This window comes from Carassius carassius, chromosome 1 (genome assembly GCF_963082965.1).
Source record: "Carassius carassius chromosome 1, fCarCar2.1, whole genome shotgun sequence".
NCBI classification, from domain to species: domain Eukaryota; kingdom Metazoa; phylum Chordata; class Actinopteri; order Cypriniformes; family Cyprinidae; genus Carassius; species Carassius carassius.
The window spans coordinates 4,962,091-4,977,113 of NC_081755.1; the positions used below are offsets into that span (position 1 = coordinate 4,962,091).

At 37.7% G+C, this 15,023-nt stretch overlaps 1 protein-coding gene and 1 long non-coding RNA gene across 2 annotated transcripts; both read right to left on the bottom strand.

Moving 5' to 3' along the window:
- Positions 1-1,301: 1,301 nt before the first annotated feature.
- LOC132139904 (GTPase IMAP family member 8-like) lies at positions 1,302-4,167 on the bottom strand. The gene is made up of 5 exons (XM_059548601.1): positions 4,121-4,167; positions 3,185-3,826; positions 2,093-2,899; positions 1,725-1,829; positions 1,302-1,591 (listed from the first exon to the last, which is right to left on the bottom strand). The coding sequence occupies exons 1-5, from the start codon at positions 4,128-4,130 to the stop codon at positions 1,443-1,445; spliced, it is 1,713 nt and encodes a 570-aa protein (XP_059404584.1). The 5' UTR covers positions 4,131-4,167; the 3' UTR covers positions 1,302-1,442.
- Positions 4,168-11,394: 7,227 nt separating this feature from the next.
- Positions 11,395-12,003, bottom strand: LOC132139931 (uncharacterized). Its single transcript, XR_009433686.1, has 3 exons — positions 11,927-12,003; positions 11,680-11,820; positions 11,395-11,528 (listed from the first exon to the last, which is right to left on the bottom strand). It is a non-coding gene; the product is annotated as an uncharacterized LOC132139931 (long non-coding RNA).
- Between the last annotated feature and the right edge of the window lie 3,020 nt (positions 12,004-15,023).

Consider the following 15,023-nt stretch of genomic DNA (forward strand, 5'->3'; position numbering starts at 1 on the left):
ATATTTCCTACCGAAAACAGATATTCTGTGATAAAGTAATTGTCATGGTTTCGGTTTTCCTTCTCTTCTTCCCCCTCCTCTGCTGGTTATTTTGCTACTCTCACACACCTCTTCAGCTGTTCCTCATTATCTCTCCTCTGTCTCGCTAATAGATTCACACCTGTTCTCTCTTTTCCCTAATCATCCTGGCTATTTCTTGTTCCCCGTGTTTGTGCTCTCTGCTTGATTATTTCATTTGCTGTACATGCAGAAGCTTCACAACCATCTCGTTCCTGTCCTGTCCTGTCCTGTCATGTCGGATCCTACCCTGCCCCTCGTGCTCCTGTCTTAGGTCAGATCTAACGGTGCCTTAAGTTAACCTGTTGCTCTGCTCTCTGTCCAGCCCTGCTGGTGCTGTCGAGTACCCTGGACAGAGACCATACCCGCCACCTGAGATTATCTTGAAAGCGGAAAGGAGGTCCGCTAGACGCCAATCTCTGCACACAGCCCGAGCGCCGGCCCGACCCCTCTGTTTGCTGATTCATGTAAAGACTTTGTGTTTACCTTTTGGGTACCGGTTCATCGGCTGCTTTTGTTGGTTTTACCAAAGGCTGGTTATTTTGATACGCTACTCAATTAAAGAAGTTTCCTTTTGCATAATCGCTCTTGGGTCCTCATCTTTCCTCACCACAGTAATCCATATGAAAACCAGTCTTTCACGTCTGCGACCACGCCCAAGTGCAACACGTGCATGTTTTTTATTTTATTTTACAGTTCGCTTCGTGGTTAGAGGAATAAGACATAATTCAGGCCAAGAAGATGCACTGAGGATTACCTCAGGATTTGAGTTTTGGATTTCTCTCAGAAAAAAGAATGAAGCACTTTATCCAGCAGAGATCATAAACATGAGTGAGTCTTTTTTTAATGAATCTACTTGTATTAGTTTTCACACAGCATGTTAACATTTTACTAGTTAGACTTTTTCCAAACCATAATTCCTGACTATGCATAATCAAGTGAAACATTATGAAGTTTCATTCACATCATCTAAATGTTCTACTTTACTACTAGTATCAGTGACCATCATAATAATGTTAATAATGTAGTTTATCATTTAGTTTATTTCAGAGCAGATAAACAATATACACTTTGGAAATGCTAGTTATGTGATGTTCATTTATATATTTCAACATTACACAAGACACTGGTAGTGATGATCTAGGAAAAAGAACTAGTAAAAGGAACCAAAAGTAAAAGAAAACAGGAACAGCAAACTAAAAGTCCATAAAAACTTAACAGAAACTAAATGTGACTGCTTAGTTTTTTTTTAATATCTTGCAATACTAAAAATTATTAATTAGCAACATTTAACATACAATTCTAAAGGGTTTATTAAATGCATTTAAAACAAATAGTTTGCATTTGCTATAAGGTGTAGATGTGTATAACTTTTAAACAGTGTTTCATTCTGAAAATTGTCTTTTTATGCCTTTGGGCTCTGCATCTTCTAGACTACTGACGATGTAGCTTCTTCCATTTCCAAACAAGTTGTTTTCATCACATCTTTGAACCCACTTTAGCACATCGCTTGAACATGGATTCATATTTCCATCTGTGAATATGAAAATGATAATGTGAGGGGCAGAAAAAAAGTCATTTCCGACAAGGTATACATTAAGAAAAAGAAAAAAAAAAACGCTAAAATTTTCCAAGAAAACATATTCTTAGAAAGCTAAATAGCTCACCAGGTGCTGCATCATTCTGAATGTTCAAGAGTGAGTTCATTAAAGTTACTTCCCATCTGCATCCTTCTCTCCTAATCTTCTCCATGAGTTTCTCATCAGCAGAGACTGAAAGAGGAAAGTGTGAACAGGGTGTGTTCAAATAAATCTTAAGATGTTACCATTTAAGAATGTCCTCTGAGAATTAAATTAATTGCCGAGTTAAATATAGTTCTTTAGTTTCAATTGCATGAAAAAGAACAAGTGCAAAATCATATTAAAACGGCAATGGGATTAATGAGCTGTAATGAGTATGCTTAGCCCTAATTGTTGCTTAAAGCTTTTATGAGTAGACATGTAAATTGCAAGTAATTTTAACAGTGACAACTTACAGTTTAGATCTTCTGCCATGCTACGGTGACTTCTGATCTCCATACACCCAGTGAAATCCACCCCCCAGTGTTTTAGTTTAATTTTGATCCCCTTAAACCTGTTGATAATCTCCTGCTGTAGTAATTCCATCACAAGGTCAGCATCCAGACTTATTTCCTCGTCTTGTTGTGTGTCAGTATCTTGAATGTTTTTTTTCGCAGCACTTTGAGTGTTGAAGCAGAACAGACTGTTTTCTGCCACCATCTCATCAATCATCTGGAGCAACTCTGTGACTTGATCTCGGTTGTTCTTGTTTGAGTTGTCGAAGATGTGATATCTGTTCCTGCATTTCTCAATTAGCCACTGGAGGGCATCACCTTCGCTCTCAATGTGCTGCTCGATTAAGATGTCTGGAAATCTGTCGCCCCATGTGAACAGAACTATGGTGTGTCTCCAGACGTCTTCTCCTAGAGTGGCCATATGCTCTTCAATAATCCTTTTTTGTTCATTCTTAAATGAAGTATCAACAGGAATCACCAAGATCATGGCATGAGGGAATTGCATTTGTTGCGAGTGACCTATGCACTCCACAATTGCAGCCCATGTAAATTCTGGGTTGAATTTAGATGAGAAATACTTCCACCAGCTTGGAGTGTCCAACACGGTTATTGATCTGCCATTTACATCACCAGTATGGCTTGTACACTTCTGTGTTTTTCCTATCGGAAATATTTCATGATCGAAGATGGTGTTTCCAGTTGTACTCTTTCCAGACACAATCCAACCCAGCAGAACAATTCTCAGTTCTGAGAGTGGAGCCACAGCGTCTTCAGGAACAAACAAGCATTAAAAACTACAAATCATTGGTAGTGCAAATGACTACAAGTCAGATGTTTGGACACATTTAACTCATCTTTATTGTCACAGTCATAATAAAGTATATGTGTCCAATCTCTAAATTGTATAATAACAGTAAAGTGAGGAATTATGAATTACAGGAATTATGTTTGATTTGAGCTATACTTTCAAAACTCCATCTATAGATATTTGTGAATGAACATAAATCCAGTCCAAACTGTTTAATGGTAGTTAAACACACCTGTACTACTTACTTATTTTTTTAAGTAGGTCTCTTTTGCCCTGAACAGTTTCTTGTCTGGCTTTTGCCCTCCTCTCATTTTCATCCCTCTTTCTTTGAATGTCAAGCAGCACATCATCATGTGTTTCAAAATGCTTGCCATTGTTTGCTGCCACAACATCGTCAATCTTGCCAAGTAGACCTTTGACTCCATCACTTTTGTTTTTGAAATCAAAAGCATGATATCTTCCTCCACATCTCTGTATGATCAGCTGAAGATCCTTATCCTTCACTGAATCGGTTTGTGTAATCAACACAATGGTGTGGTTCCAGATTTTCCCACCAAAGAGACTAAGGTGCTCCTCAACGGTGAGTCTGTTTTCTTCAGTAAAAGCCAAGCTGGGATTAATGACCAGTAGAAAGACGTGAGGTCCTGGTGGACACAGGAAAACACTGCAAACCAGCTCTTGTTTGAGAACCTCCGGTGAGTCTTGCAAATCAAAATTCTCCCACCAACATGGAGTGTTGATCAGAGTTATCCGCCTTCCATTCACTTTACCATCTTTCCTCATAGATTTCACAAATAATTTGTCAGACTCAACTTCAACACCTAAAATGCTGTTTATCACAGAGGCTTTGTCAGACTTCTGCCACCCAAGAACAACAGCTCTAATTTCTGTCAGAAAAGACATGGGGACATTAGAAAACTTCCTTTTTGATTTTTACTATGTAATTATTTGAATGAAGTAAAGTCTGATGAGGTAATTTAGCAAATAAATGGAACAAACTAAAAAAAAATTTAATTGAAACCTATTAGACTAAGTTGTTTTTCTGCCATTCTGGATATGACATGACTGTAACATACTTACAGTAGTTGCAGTAGTTGTCAAGATTAGTTGTCCAGTGGGCCTACTCTGTTTTGATTAGAATGTATTAAAAGGCATTTACATTTATTCAAATTGAACCTTACCTTGTTCCATGTTCGTCGCTTATGGGCTGTGTGAAAATGTGAAACTGTAACAGTCAGTGGTTAAGGCTGTTTTCACGTGCTAATGATAAAATCCCTACTTCCCTTTTTTGTGTTACATTGATGAGTTTATCAAATTGAAGTGCATAGTTAACAGAAAGAACAGGAATCATGACTTACCCATTTCGCCTACCCATTTATATAAAATATATTTTGTTAGTGTTATTAAAGTAACCATACAAAGATTCTCTGCGCTACATATTCAGGTTGCTGATGATGCTGAAACATACAGCTATGTTTCTCTCCTCTGCCATGTTTCAAGTTCATGGCCCACCTAACTCAGAAACTCAAGTGTAAAAATTATCTCAGAGAGTTCTCTAGTTGTAAATATGATTTGGAAGGCCACTCATGTCCAATTTCTGACTAGGAAATTAGTATTTACGATAATTCTGATAGCAAGTGATGGCAGCATAAACTCAAAGTTAAAGAAATACAGGCTATTAAGTAAGTGTGACTTGAAAATTACAGCTTATAACATGCTTCAAAAATAAATCATACTGATAGTGATGCACACATTAACAAAGAATGTATTGCTGACCACATTTCACCATTAGAAATAATCTCCATCAAAATGTTAAAGCACAATGATCTGAGAGCAGGCATTTGAGAATATACATGTTATTTCATTCTTCTGTCATTCTTTCATGTCAAATTACTTGAAAAAAAGCAAAATATCCAGAATCATAGCTTAATTTATTGTATTTATTTTTTTATCGAAAGGTTAAATACATTAGGGGTGTGTGATATTAACAAAAAATATATCACAATATTTTTGGGGATTTTATCTATAAGCATAATTGCATCCTACCCCGCATGCAACCAGCAGATCTCACCAGCCGGTGGCAGGTTAGTGTAGTTCATTTCAAACAAGTCTTTTCAGTTGTCAACCTAAAAAATGTCAACAAGAGCCAGCCGCTTGCAGTCTGGGGCGGAGTTGAACATGAAGCCGTCATGTCAGACACTTTCTGATTGCGGTTGTACACTCACAGTTTTTGCATACTCTCTCACGGATGAAGTAGGGTGACCATATGAGCCATTTTCCTAGGACGGACGCGTCCTTGCTAGGATTTCTATAATGCCTAAAATATCCAGATTTTGGCTGTTTGTGAGCAGAGCACGGCTCCTTATGCTTTCAAATCACTCTCTTGGTACTTTGGTGTTATACAATGATCGGGGCACAGCGACGCTTCAAGTTGATTGAATGAACGAACACCTAACATGTACGTGTATTCGCATTGCTTTGATCGTTCTCTGTAGATCTCACCTTCTCACACGCAACGATTGGTTGATTATGTAACATACCTGCATGTTATTGGTCAAACTACTTTGGATGTTTTAGGCAATATAGAAATCCTGGCAAGGACGCGTCCTGAGAAAATGGCTCATATGGTCACTCTAGATGAAGTAAATTAAACACAATATTTGTCAAATACATGAGCAACAGAAACACTTTTTATATAATGCTCAGTACAGCCCCATCTTTTAAAAAAAATATTTAATTCTATTTAAAATAAGGAGTATTTATCGTCCATTTTTTCATTTAATAAAAACATATTTTAGATGTTTATAGAAATATGATTACAACCACATACTTCACACAGAGATCACACTGTTATAGTGTTTGGGAACAATGATGCATAATTTAAACAAATTCACATTAAATCAGATAAAAAATTAAACATTTTAGAAGAGAACACAGCATCACAGTTGTCTGAACCAATGAGCATTAAAGGGTTACTTCACCTAGAAATGAAATCTCTGTCATTAATGACTCACCCTGATGTCGTTTCAAACCCGTAAGACCTTCGTTCATCTTCGGAATACAGTTTAAGATATTTTTGATGAAATCCGAGAGCTCTCTGACCCTCCCATAGACAGCAACAGAACTGAAATGTTCCCAAGTCCAGAAACATAGCTAGAAGATCTGTGAATTAATCCTTGTGACATCAGTGGTTCATCCGCAATTATACAAAGCTACGATATTTAAAAATATTTTAACTTCTGTTCCAAAGATGAACGAAGGTCTTACGGGTTTGAAACAACATGAGGGTAATTAATTACAGAATTTTCTTTTTTGGGTGAACTAAACCTTTAAGCGGTCATCAGCAAGTCATTTCCTATCATGCTTTTAATATGCGAAGTCAGTGGAAAGCAATTGCAATTGACTGCACAATCTGACACAGCAGCCTCGCCCTCGCGAGAGTTTTTTGACAAATGTCAGCATGACATCAGAGCAAGTTGGATGTAAAAAAAATTGTTTAACCGACATACATCTCGTGGTGATCACCATGTGATCAGTTCTGTGCAGATTTTGCTCATCTCAAACAAGCCTTTTGTTTGTTTTAGATCAGATTAGATTCAACTTTATTGTCACTGTGCAGAGTACAAGTACAAGAACCAATGAAATGGAGCAGTTGAGTGAAACCGTTGACAGTGGTTCCCTGTAATTCCCCTACATGAGCTTCTGCAACTTGCTTTCAGTTTAATTTGCGGCAGTTAGCACATCAGGTTTTTGAACAGATACTCAGCTGCACATCCGTGGAGAATGTTTTCTCTAAGTTCTTGGTTCTAAATTAATGCGACTTATAGTCCAGTGCGACTTATTAATCAAAATTAATTTGACATGAACCGAGAGAAATGAACCAAGAGAAAACATTACCGTCTACAGCCGCAAGAGGGCGCTCTATGCTGCTCACTGCTCCTGTAGTCTACACTGAAGACATAGAGCGCCCTCTCACGGCTGTAGATGGTAATGTTTTCTCTTAGTTCTTGGTTCTAAATAAATGCGACTTATAGTCCAGTGCGACTTATATATGTTTTTTTCCTTGTCATGACGTAGTTTTGGACTGATGCGACTTATACTTAGGTGCGACTTATAGTCCGAAAAATACGGTAAATAGCTTACAACACGCTCTTTGAACATTTCAGGAGAAGTAGAATTTACACGTGGTTTCAACAACCAGATGTATTTACACTTGTGTAATTCCGTCTGGAACATGGCCCTGACCACCTCCTGAAGTGGTCTGAGATCAGATTTAAAACCATCTGAAAAGGGTTTCAGAGGGCATTTACACCTGGTCTTATCACGATCTAATAGCTATACAATCAGAGAAAACAAATGAAGTGACCAGGTGTAAACGGACAGTGCGATCTCTGTGTGAGATATGTGAATGTCATATAAAAAAATAAGATTAAATACATGTTTATATATTAAAGTAAAATTGGATGATAAATACGCCTTTCATATGGAATTAAATAGCAAGCACTTTGGGCTTCTTATCTCTTTTCATATAAAAACAACAGATCTGAAATTATGTTATGTTTATTAGCAACATAGCGCATAAGTGTGAATAACATGATATCCTCTTTTGATCTTCTAGGTATCTGTTGTACTTCGAGAAGTCTTGTCTGCATTCACTCCTCCCCTCACTGCAGCCATCTACTCTTGCCAAACATTCAGGTGAGGCTAGGTGCATCTCAAACTGCCCTTATGAAAAAACAAACATAGCAGGATATATGTCTATGGTCAGCTTGAGATAGATTTTGTGATTGGCTGTTGATGAATGACAGCTACTTAAAGGGTAACTAAGTAGAGCTTGACTCCACCCCATGGCAATATTTGAAAAATACTGAAAAGTGGGCAGAGCACAGCGGAGATAGAGGGGATGAACCGAGGAAGGGGCTGAGTGCGTGGGGCGTGAACCTGAGACCCGCAGTGAAGGATTGATTGACAGCTGCTGTCTGAGACGCTAAAATGGAGAGTGACTGTAGTGACGCAAGTAGCTTTGCAACCGAGCGTTCATTTGAAGTGGAGGACTTTTCTCCCCCACTTTCACCTGAAGTGGAGGATGTCGAGGTGTTTGTGGCCTGAGCCATATCAATTCCAGCCGCTGGCTCAAACTGCAGTCTTTACTCCCGCACCACGTCGCTTTTCAGCGTGAGCTGTGTGGAGAAGCCCATTTCAACCTCCATTGCACACTCCAGCTCTACCAGCACGTACCATCCTAACCACTGTAAATAAATCTACGCTAACTTGAAGCTATCCTAACTGATGCAATACTATGCTACTAACTAACTATGCTTCTAACAATACTAACGTTACACTAACAACTATGCTAATTAACGACATAGGCTACACTAAATAATCTAAACAACTATATAAATGTTATGCTAAATAGATGCTATAATAGTCTATCCTGGTCATTTTCAATACTCGCAATTCCAACTCCTGACTCACTACAGTAATTTTGACGGAACAAGATGCTTTTATACTGCCAAGGGCTTGGTAGCTCGTACCAAGGGGCGTGGTGAGCTGGAAACTGCTTACGTCACCTGCCACCGCAAACATCCAATAGGAAAAATCAACTGCAGTAGCCACTGTTCAACCTGAAGAGGGCAGCACTCAGACGTTTTTACACCATATATTGTAGAAATAAAACACTATACTCAAATGTCAAAAAAGTTATTTGATAAATTGATTCATCTAGTTCACTAAATTTAAAATACTTAATCCCAGAAAGAAGATGTAATCTTCTATTACAGAAAGTTTCCAGTGTATGTCCATCATATAAAAACACCAAATCTAGTAGACAGAAAACACAAGCTCTATATTCGTTGCAGTGTGTCTTATTGTAGATGTGAAGATCTGCTGGATTCAGTGCAGCAGGATGAAGGAGAGCAGAGAACAGCAGAGGAACAGGAAGCTCTGAGAGATGCTCTGAGCACCGTTACACAGGTTCTCCTCACAGCATGAGATCCTCTCCAGATTAAGAAGTTTTGAAGCATTACAAACAGATTTAGAAACACAGCCTTTTGCAAGAAGTAACATGCACACAAAAAAATGATGGGTTAAAAATAACCCAACTTGGGTTGTTCTATAACCCAACCACTGGGTCACTATTGCACCAGACCAACAGTAGTTAATTTGACCCAGCAAGATGGGTTGATCATTTTTAACCCAACAGATGAGTTAAATATTTTACCCAAACGTTGGGTCAAATTAAATACAATTATGGGTTGATTTAACTACATATTTGTTAAATAGTGTACCCAAACGTTGGGTCAAATTAAATACAATTATGGGTTGATTTAACTACATATTTGTTAAATATTCTACCCAAACGTTGGGTCAAATTAAATACAATTATGGGTTGATTTAACTACATATTTGTTAAATATTCTACCCAAACGTTGGGTCAAATTAAATACAATTATGGGTTGATTTAACTACATATTTGTTAAATAGTGTACCCAAACGTTGGGTCAAATTAAATACAATTATGGGTTGATTTAACTACATATTTGTTAAATATTTTGCCCAAACGTTGGGTCAAATTAAATACAATTATGGGTTGATTTAACTACATATTTGTTAAATATTCTACCCAAACGTTGGGTCAAATTAAATACAATTATGGGTTGATTTAACTACATATTTGTTATGTAGCGTACCCAAATGCTGGGTCAAATTAATTACAATTCTGGGTTGATTCAACTACATATTAAGATGGGTAAAATTAAGTCTAGCATTACAGTACAATAGGAAAATAAACTGCAATAGACTACCCATATAAAACTGTGAAACTACAAACCTAGAACCGAATACATGCTAGATTTATGCATATTATGCAATAATAGCAAAGCAATGGAATGTTTGAAAAAAATTATTACATTAATATCAACAATACAGTAGAAATGATTCAGTTCAAACATTCAGAGCAAAACAACAATTTCGATTGAACTGCCTGAACATTCAACAGACCAACAGCAGCTCTATAGTGAATAAATTCAAATTCCTAATTGCTGCTTTTAAGAGCCATTAGCTCTACTTGCAAGCAAGAATTCTAGTTTGAATAAACTTAACCATTTTAGACGAAGGCCTGAAATGCACTCTGATCATTTCCCAGCGTCAGGATGGGGGGGATATGGCTTGCATGCCTTGGCCTCATGGAGGTACTCCACCATGTTTATTCCAGGCTAAAAAAGAAAATACAAGAGAGCGAGAGTACGAGTGAGTAAGGACCAAATGTCAACCGATTACTATAGTACAATTGAAATACAGACATTGTGAGGACCATTTTCCTGGTCCTCACTAGAGAAATTACTGTTTTATGATAAAGTCTACTTAGCTTTACAATTTGGAAAAGATTCAGTGCATTTCTAATTAAAAAAGTTGAACTGTAATAGTTCACATTTCATTGCAAATAACCAATATTCCAAACCTTTTTTGACAAAGGCTACGTTCACACTGCAGGGCTTAATGCTCAATTCCGTTGTTTTTTTTTATTTGATTTTTTGCAAGGCCGTTCACATTTCCAATTAAATGCGACCTTTTGTGATCGTCCGCCATGGTTGTTGTTTATCTTCTCGTTCCTGCCTACTTCAATGCAGAATTGTGACGTTTGTAGCGCATCAATGACGTACGGGTCGGATACATGTGGCCTGGTCGTTCAGACGGAGGTCGCATTTCAAAAGATCGGATACGTATCGGATTCAGGACCACATACCCAAGTGGCCTGGGTCACATTTGAAAAGATTGGATCTTTGTCGTTCAGACTGTCATGAAAAGATCAGATACAGTTCGCATAGGGGCAAAAAAAATCGGAATTGGGTCGTTTCAGCCTGCAGTGTGAACGTAGCCTTAGAGCATATAGCTCACATTACAGAAAACAATTTAACAGACCTCAATTGACCTAAAAAGTCATAAATTGATTGATCTAACATTACAATAAACATGCTGAGAAAATGCGTGCGGCCCACTTATCTGACTATCCTATCTGGCCGATAGGCAGCAGGGTTAGGTAGTCAGATAGTTGGGCCACAAATGCTTTGTAGATTTAGAAGACTTCTTTAGAGTCAACCTCATGGAGTCAGGTCCAAATGGGTTCAAATACAAAAGTGTCAACCTTCTGATAAAAGTTAATTTCTGCACTCAATACTTTGTTGGTGCCTGTTTTAGAACGAATTACTGCATCAGTGTGGTACAGAGGTAATCAACCTGTGGCACTGCTGAGGTGTTCTAGGATGCTTTGATAGTGACCAACGAGTTGTAAGCTTGTAGAACAGCTAATACTGTCAGGCTATTTTTGATGCCTGTCCCCAAAAGTATAGTAAAACAAACCTGGATATGCATGTGTGCGTGCACAGTATTGAGCTCAGATAGGTTGATAAAATGAATAAAGTTTCCCCTTTAGATGTGCATGAGGACTTACAGGCTTATGGTTGATGAAGGCCAGGCTGCATTCCTGTATGGTGAGGCAAACTACTTTCACACCGTGGCCACTGCCAACTTTGTAAATTGTAGGTAGAAGCAAGGCTGGCAACTGCCTCAGGGCGAGTTCCCCAACACCATCTGTAGGAAGACATAGGTGTCAATACGATGTGAAAAAGCATACCTGTGATTTCACAATACCTGCGATTTCATCGTATATCATTGCATAAATACCCCACATCTTCCATTGCATTCCCTGCATTTACAAGATCTGCTGACAAGAATATATTACCTGGTGTTAATCCATCCGGGGCAATGTCAACTTCCCCTCCTGTCTTGCCAGGTACAGGATCTTCTCAGCATAAATGGGTAGCCAAGTTTCAGACAACTTTGATGCAGCATCCCCATGTAGGACAAGAAAGTCCCGTGCAATCTATAAAATGGAAAACACATTTTTAAAACCAATTTAATGTTGCACAGTAATAAGACATTATAAACAATGTTTCCTCATATGTAAGATCATATTTCCCTATACCTACCATGCCTTTGGTCATTAAGCGAGGGAACTCTTCGAGGATCTGATCGATGGTCCAATTGTTGTCCCTAATCCACTTGGTCTTTGTAGGCCTCTATCTGGCTGAGGGGCTGAGAATTGTTTCTCAACCATTCGTTAAACTGTGACGCACGTTCGTCTGATATGGTACATTCTGTAAAAAAAGAACAAAGTTGTCAGAAACTGAAATAGGGATGTTTTGCTTCAAATAATTTTTTTTTTCAAATTTAAGGCCTCAAATTCCCAATCATTTATTTAAAACTTTTTAAAGGACCTGCGGGAAAATTTTCACATGTACAAACCCTAGTGTGTATTCTTTGGTGAGGATTCACCAGAAATAGGAGATCTACACAGGAAATCTAGCAAAAACAGAAGGGGGCCTGGTAGAGCCCTCGGCTGACTCCAGTAAACTAAGAAAAGTTTAAATTGAAAATCGAATTGGATTGCAAACTTAAAAATCAAACTAAAACGGTTTGAGGATCATGACAACCCAAATAAATCTCAATGACATTAAAAAAAAAAAACACTCATGTTGCCACTGCTTGAGTCTTTAAAACAGGTAAATGACTGAACCAAACCCGAAGCCAGTGCCTTTTTGATATCTGATGTAGGACTGTTAATCAGAAAAACACACAGGTAAAAACTAGATTGGAAAACTAGATTTAAATGGATTGTTTGGATTGTAGGAAATAAAGTAGTATGAAATAGTTAATATAGGCAATGTGAAGGAATTAATTTATAACGAGAGTCTCTTTTTCATTTCAAGTTTTAATTTGGTTATTATCCATAACAAGTACTTCCAGTGAGTTGGCTAAAACAAATAAATGTAAAAAACCTTACTCTACTCATTGCAGTTGTATTGTTGACTTTTTTCTTCTATAAAAGGATGTGTCCGTTCAACTAGGCACTATTTTCTGTATTTGCTGTGCAACCTTTTATCAATGAGCATGTTCATGCAAAAGCTTGCAGAAGAACACGTTGTGCTGCGGTCACTTGCAGGCATTGAACAACAGAGGTGCATTGATGTGTTGCATAGCACATACAGAAAATTTTTACCCAGTGACAGCATTTTTTAAAAGAACAAGTCAACAATATAAATGCAATGAATTTTGTGGAGTAAACGTAAAATAACCAAATAAAAATTCAAGACACAGGACTTGGGTTATTAATTAAAACCTTTGTATTGGCCATATTGACGGTAAGCATTTCATATTTATGTCCTATAATTCAAACTACCACTTTAAAGTACTGCTGAAAAATTATATTTCATAAGAATTCATGTCTGAAAAGGGCTTGAGTAGCAATAAAGACTTGATATAAGGTAGATGGGAAAACTAATTTCTTACCTCTAATGTTAAATCTTTAGACAAGTCACAAGGTCTGTCAGCTGCCAGTCTGTCAAAGTGTTACTGACAAAGTTGTCCATTGATCTGAAACAAACACAAAAAGAGCTTAAGCAAAAATACAATTGCTATAGTATTAACTATTCATACGTCACCATGCAAAAGCAATGCAGACTACAGCAGCAGAAATGTAAAACGATGTGAAGATACCAGCAATTTTATTTAGCATCACAAAATATGGAGAAAACAATCCTCCCTCTCTCTATATACCTCATAACAAATTGCATACATGTAAATTGTCTGTTCTTACAGCACAAGAATATTTGTGGCTGCTCACAGCATAGCCTTCAGTGCACATAAATATATTATATATTTCTTGATGTTACAGACCCCGCGCAGAAGGCCAAGTAACGTTAACGTTAAGACAGATAAGACAGTTCTGCAAAAAAAGTGCATCCGATCTTTGTACGTATATATAACTAAATAAACCAAACACAAATTGGAAGTAAACTCATAATGAACACTAACTTTGTAACTGGAGTCAATTTGAATAGAATTAAATGCGTTTCACAATCACCTCGTGTTACAGCGTTAAAAAAATGGCGGACAGTCTGCATATCCACATATTCACAATCCCGATAACGTGGCGGCTAGATTGACTGTGCTTTTCTACTTGGCGGCTGGGTTGACCGCAGTGAAATATCAGCGGTATGAGCATATACATTAACATTACAGATCTCGTGTGCATATTATCAAGTTTTTGTAACAATACCTGCAAAATAAAAGGAAAATTTGATGAGGAAACATCCGTGTAACGTCTCACAAAATGCTCTGCAGATGTAAGGGCGCAGGCGCGCACACAGCTCCTCCTTTCATTTTTCAAAATAAGAGTCCTGGTTTCTCACCACTGCAGACTTAACCCTGTGCTGATTTACTTTCAAGCCCCGCATCTCTACAATTCACATGAATAAAAATAAAATTATCTCTTTCACAAAATCAGATTATCTCACTGTTTTTACCTATTTTAATCAGTCAAACACTGTGTAATGCCTTCATGTCACATTAAAAGCTTCAGGAAAAACAAGCGCTCGTTATAGCCAGAAAATAAGGCAAAGCAACTGACAGTAAACTAGTTTACTGGCGAATCACCTGGTTAGCTTTAAACTAGCTTTCAAATTAGCCTGGCGAATTCAATAAACATGACTATATATGCTCATGGGCTTTATGAACTTGTTTAATTAAAGTTAATTAATTAATATAATTCAGACCAAACGGATAAGCTGTAGGCTACCAGTGCTTCCATGATAATGGCTAACGTTAGCTACAATGTTTGTCAAACCAACAAACTTGCCTCGACAATACACTACTTTAATAGGTAACTTAACACAGACAAAGTGAATTAGACACGTAGCGTACACATACCTTTTATTACTTCTTCTCCTAGCTGGATGAGCAGTCAGGTTCTCTGCTGTGTCGGGCTCTCAGTGTGTGGACTCTTGTGATGATGCGATGATGAGGTTCGAAGCACAAACAACCCATGTGCTGGGTCAAATGAAATAAGTTGGGTTGATGGATTTTGACCCAACGCATGAGTTGCACAAAATAACCCAAATTCCATATAAATAACCCATAATGGGTAAAGCATTTCATAACCCAGCTGTTGGGTAGATTAAATAACCCAACATTTTTTAGAGTGTGCCTTTCAAATCCCCTGATGTAAACAAAGAAAAAATGCAATTG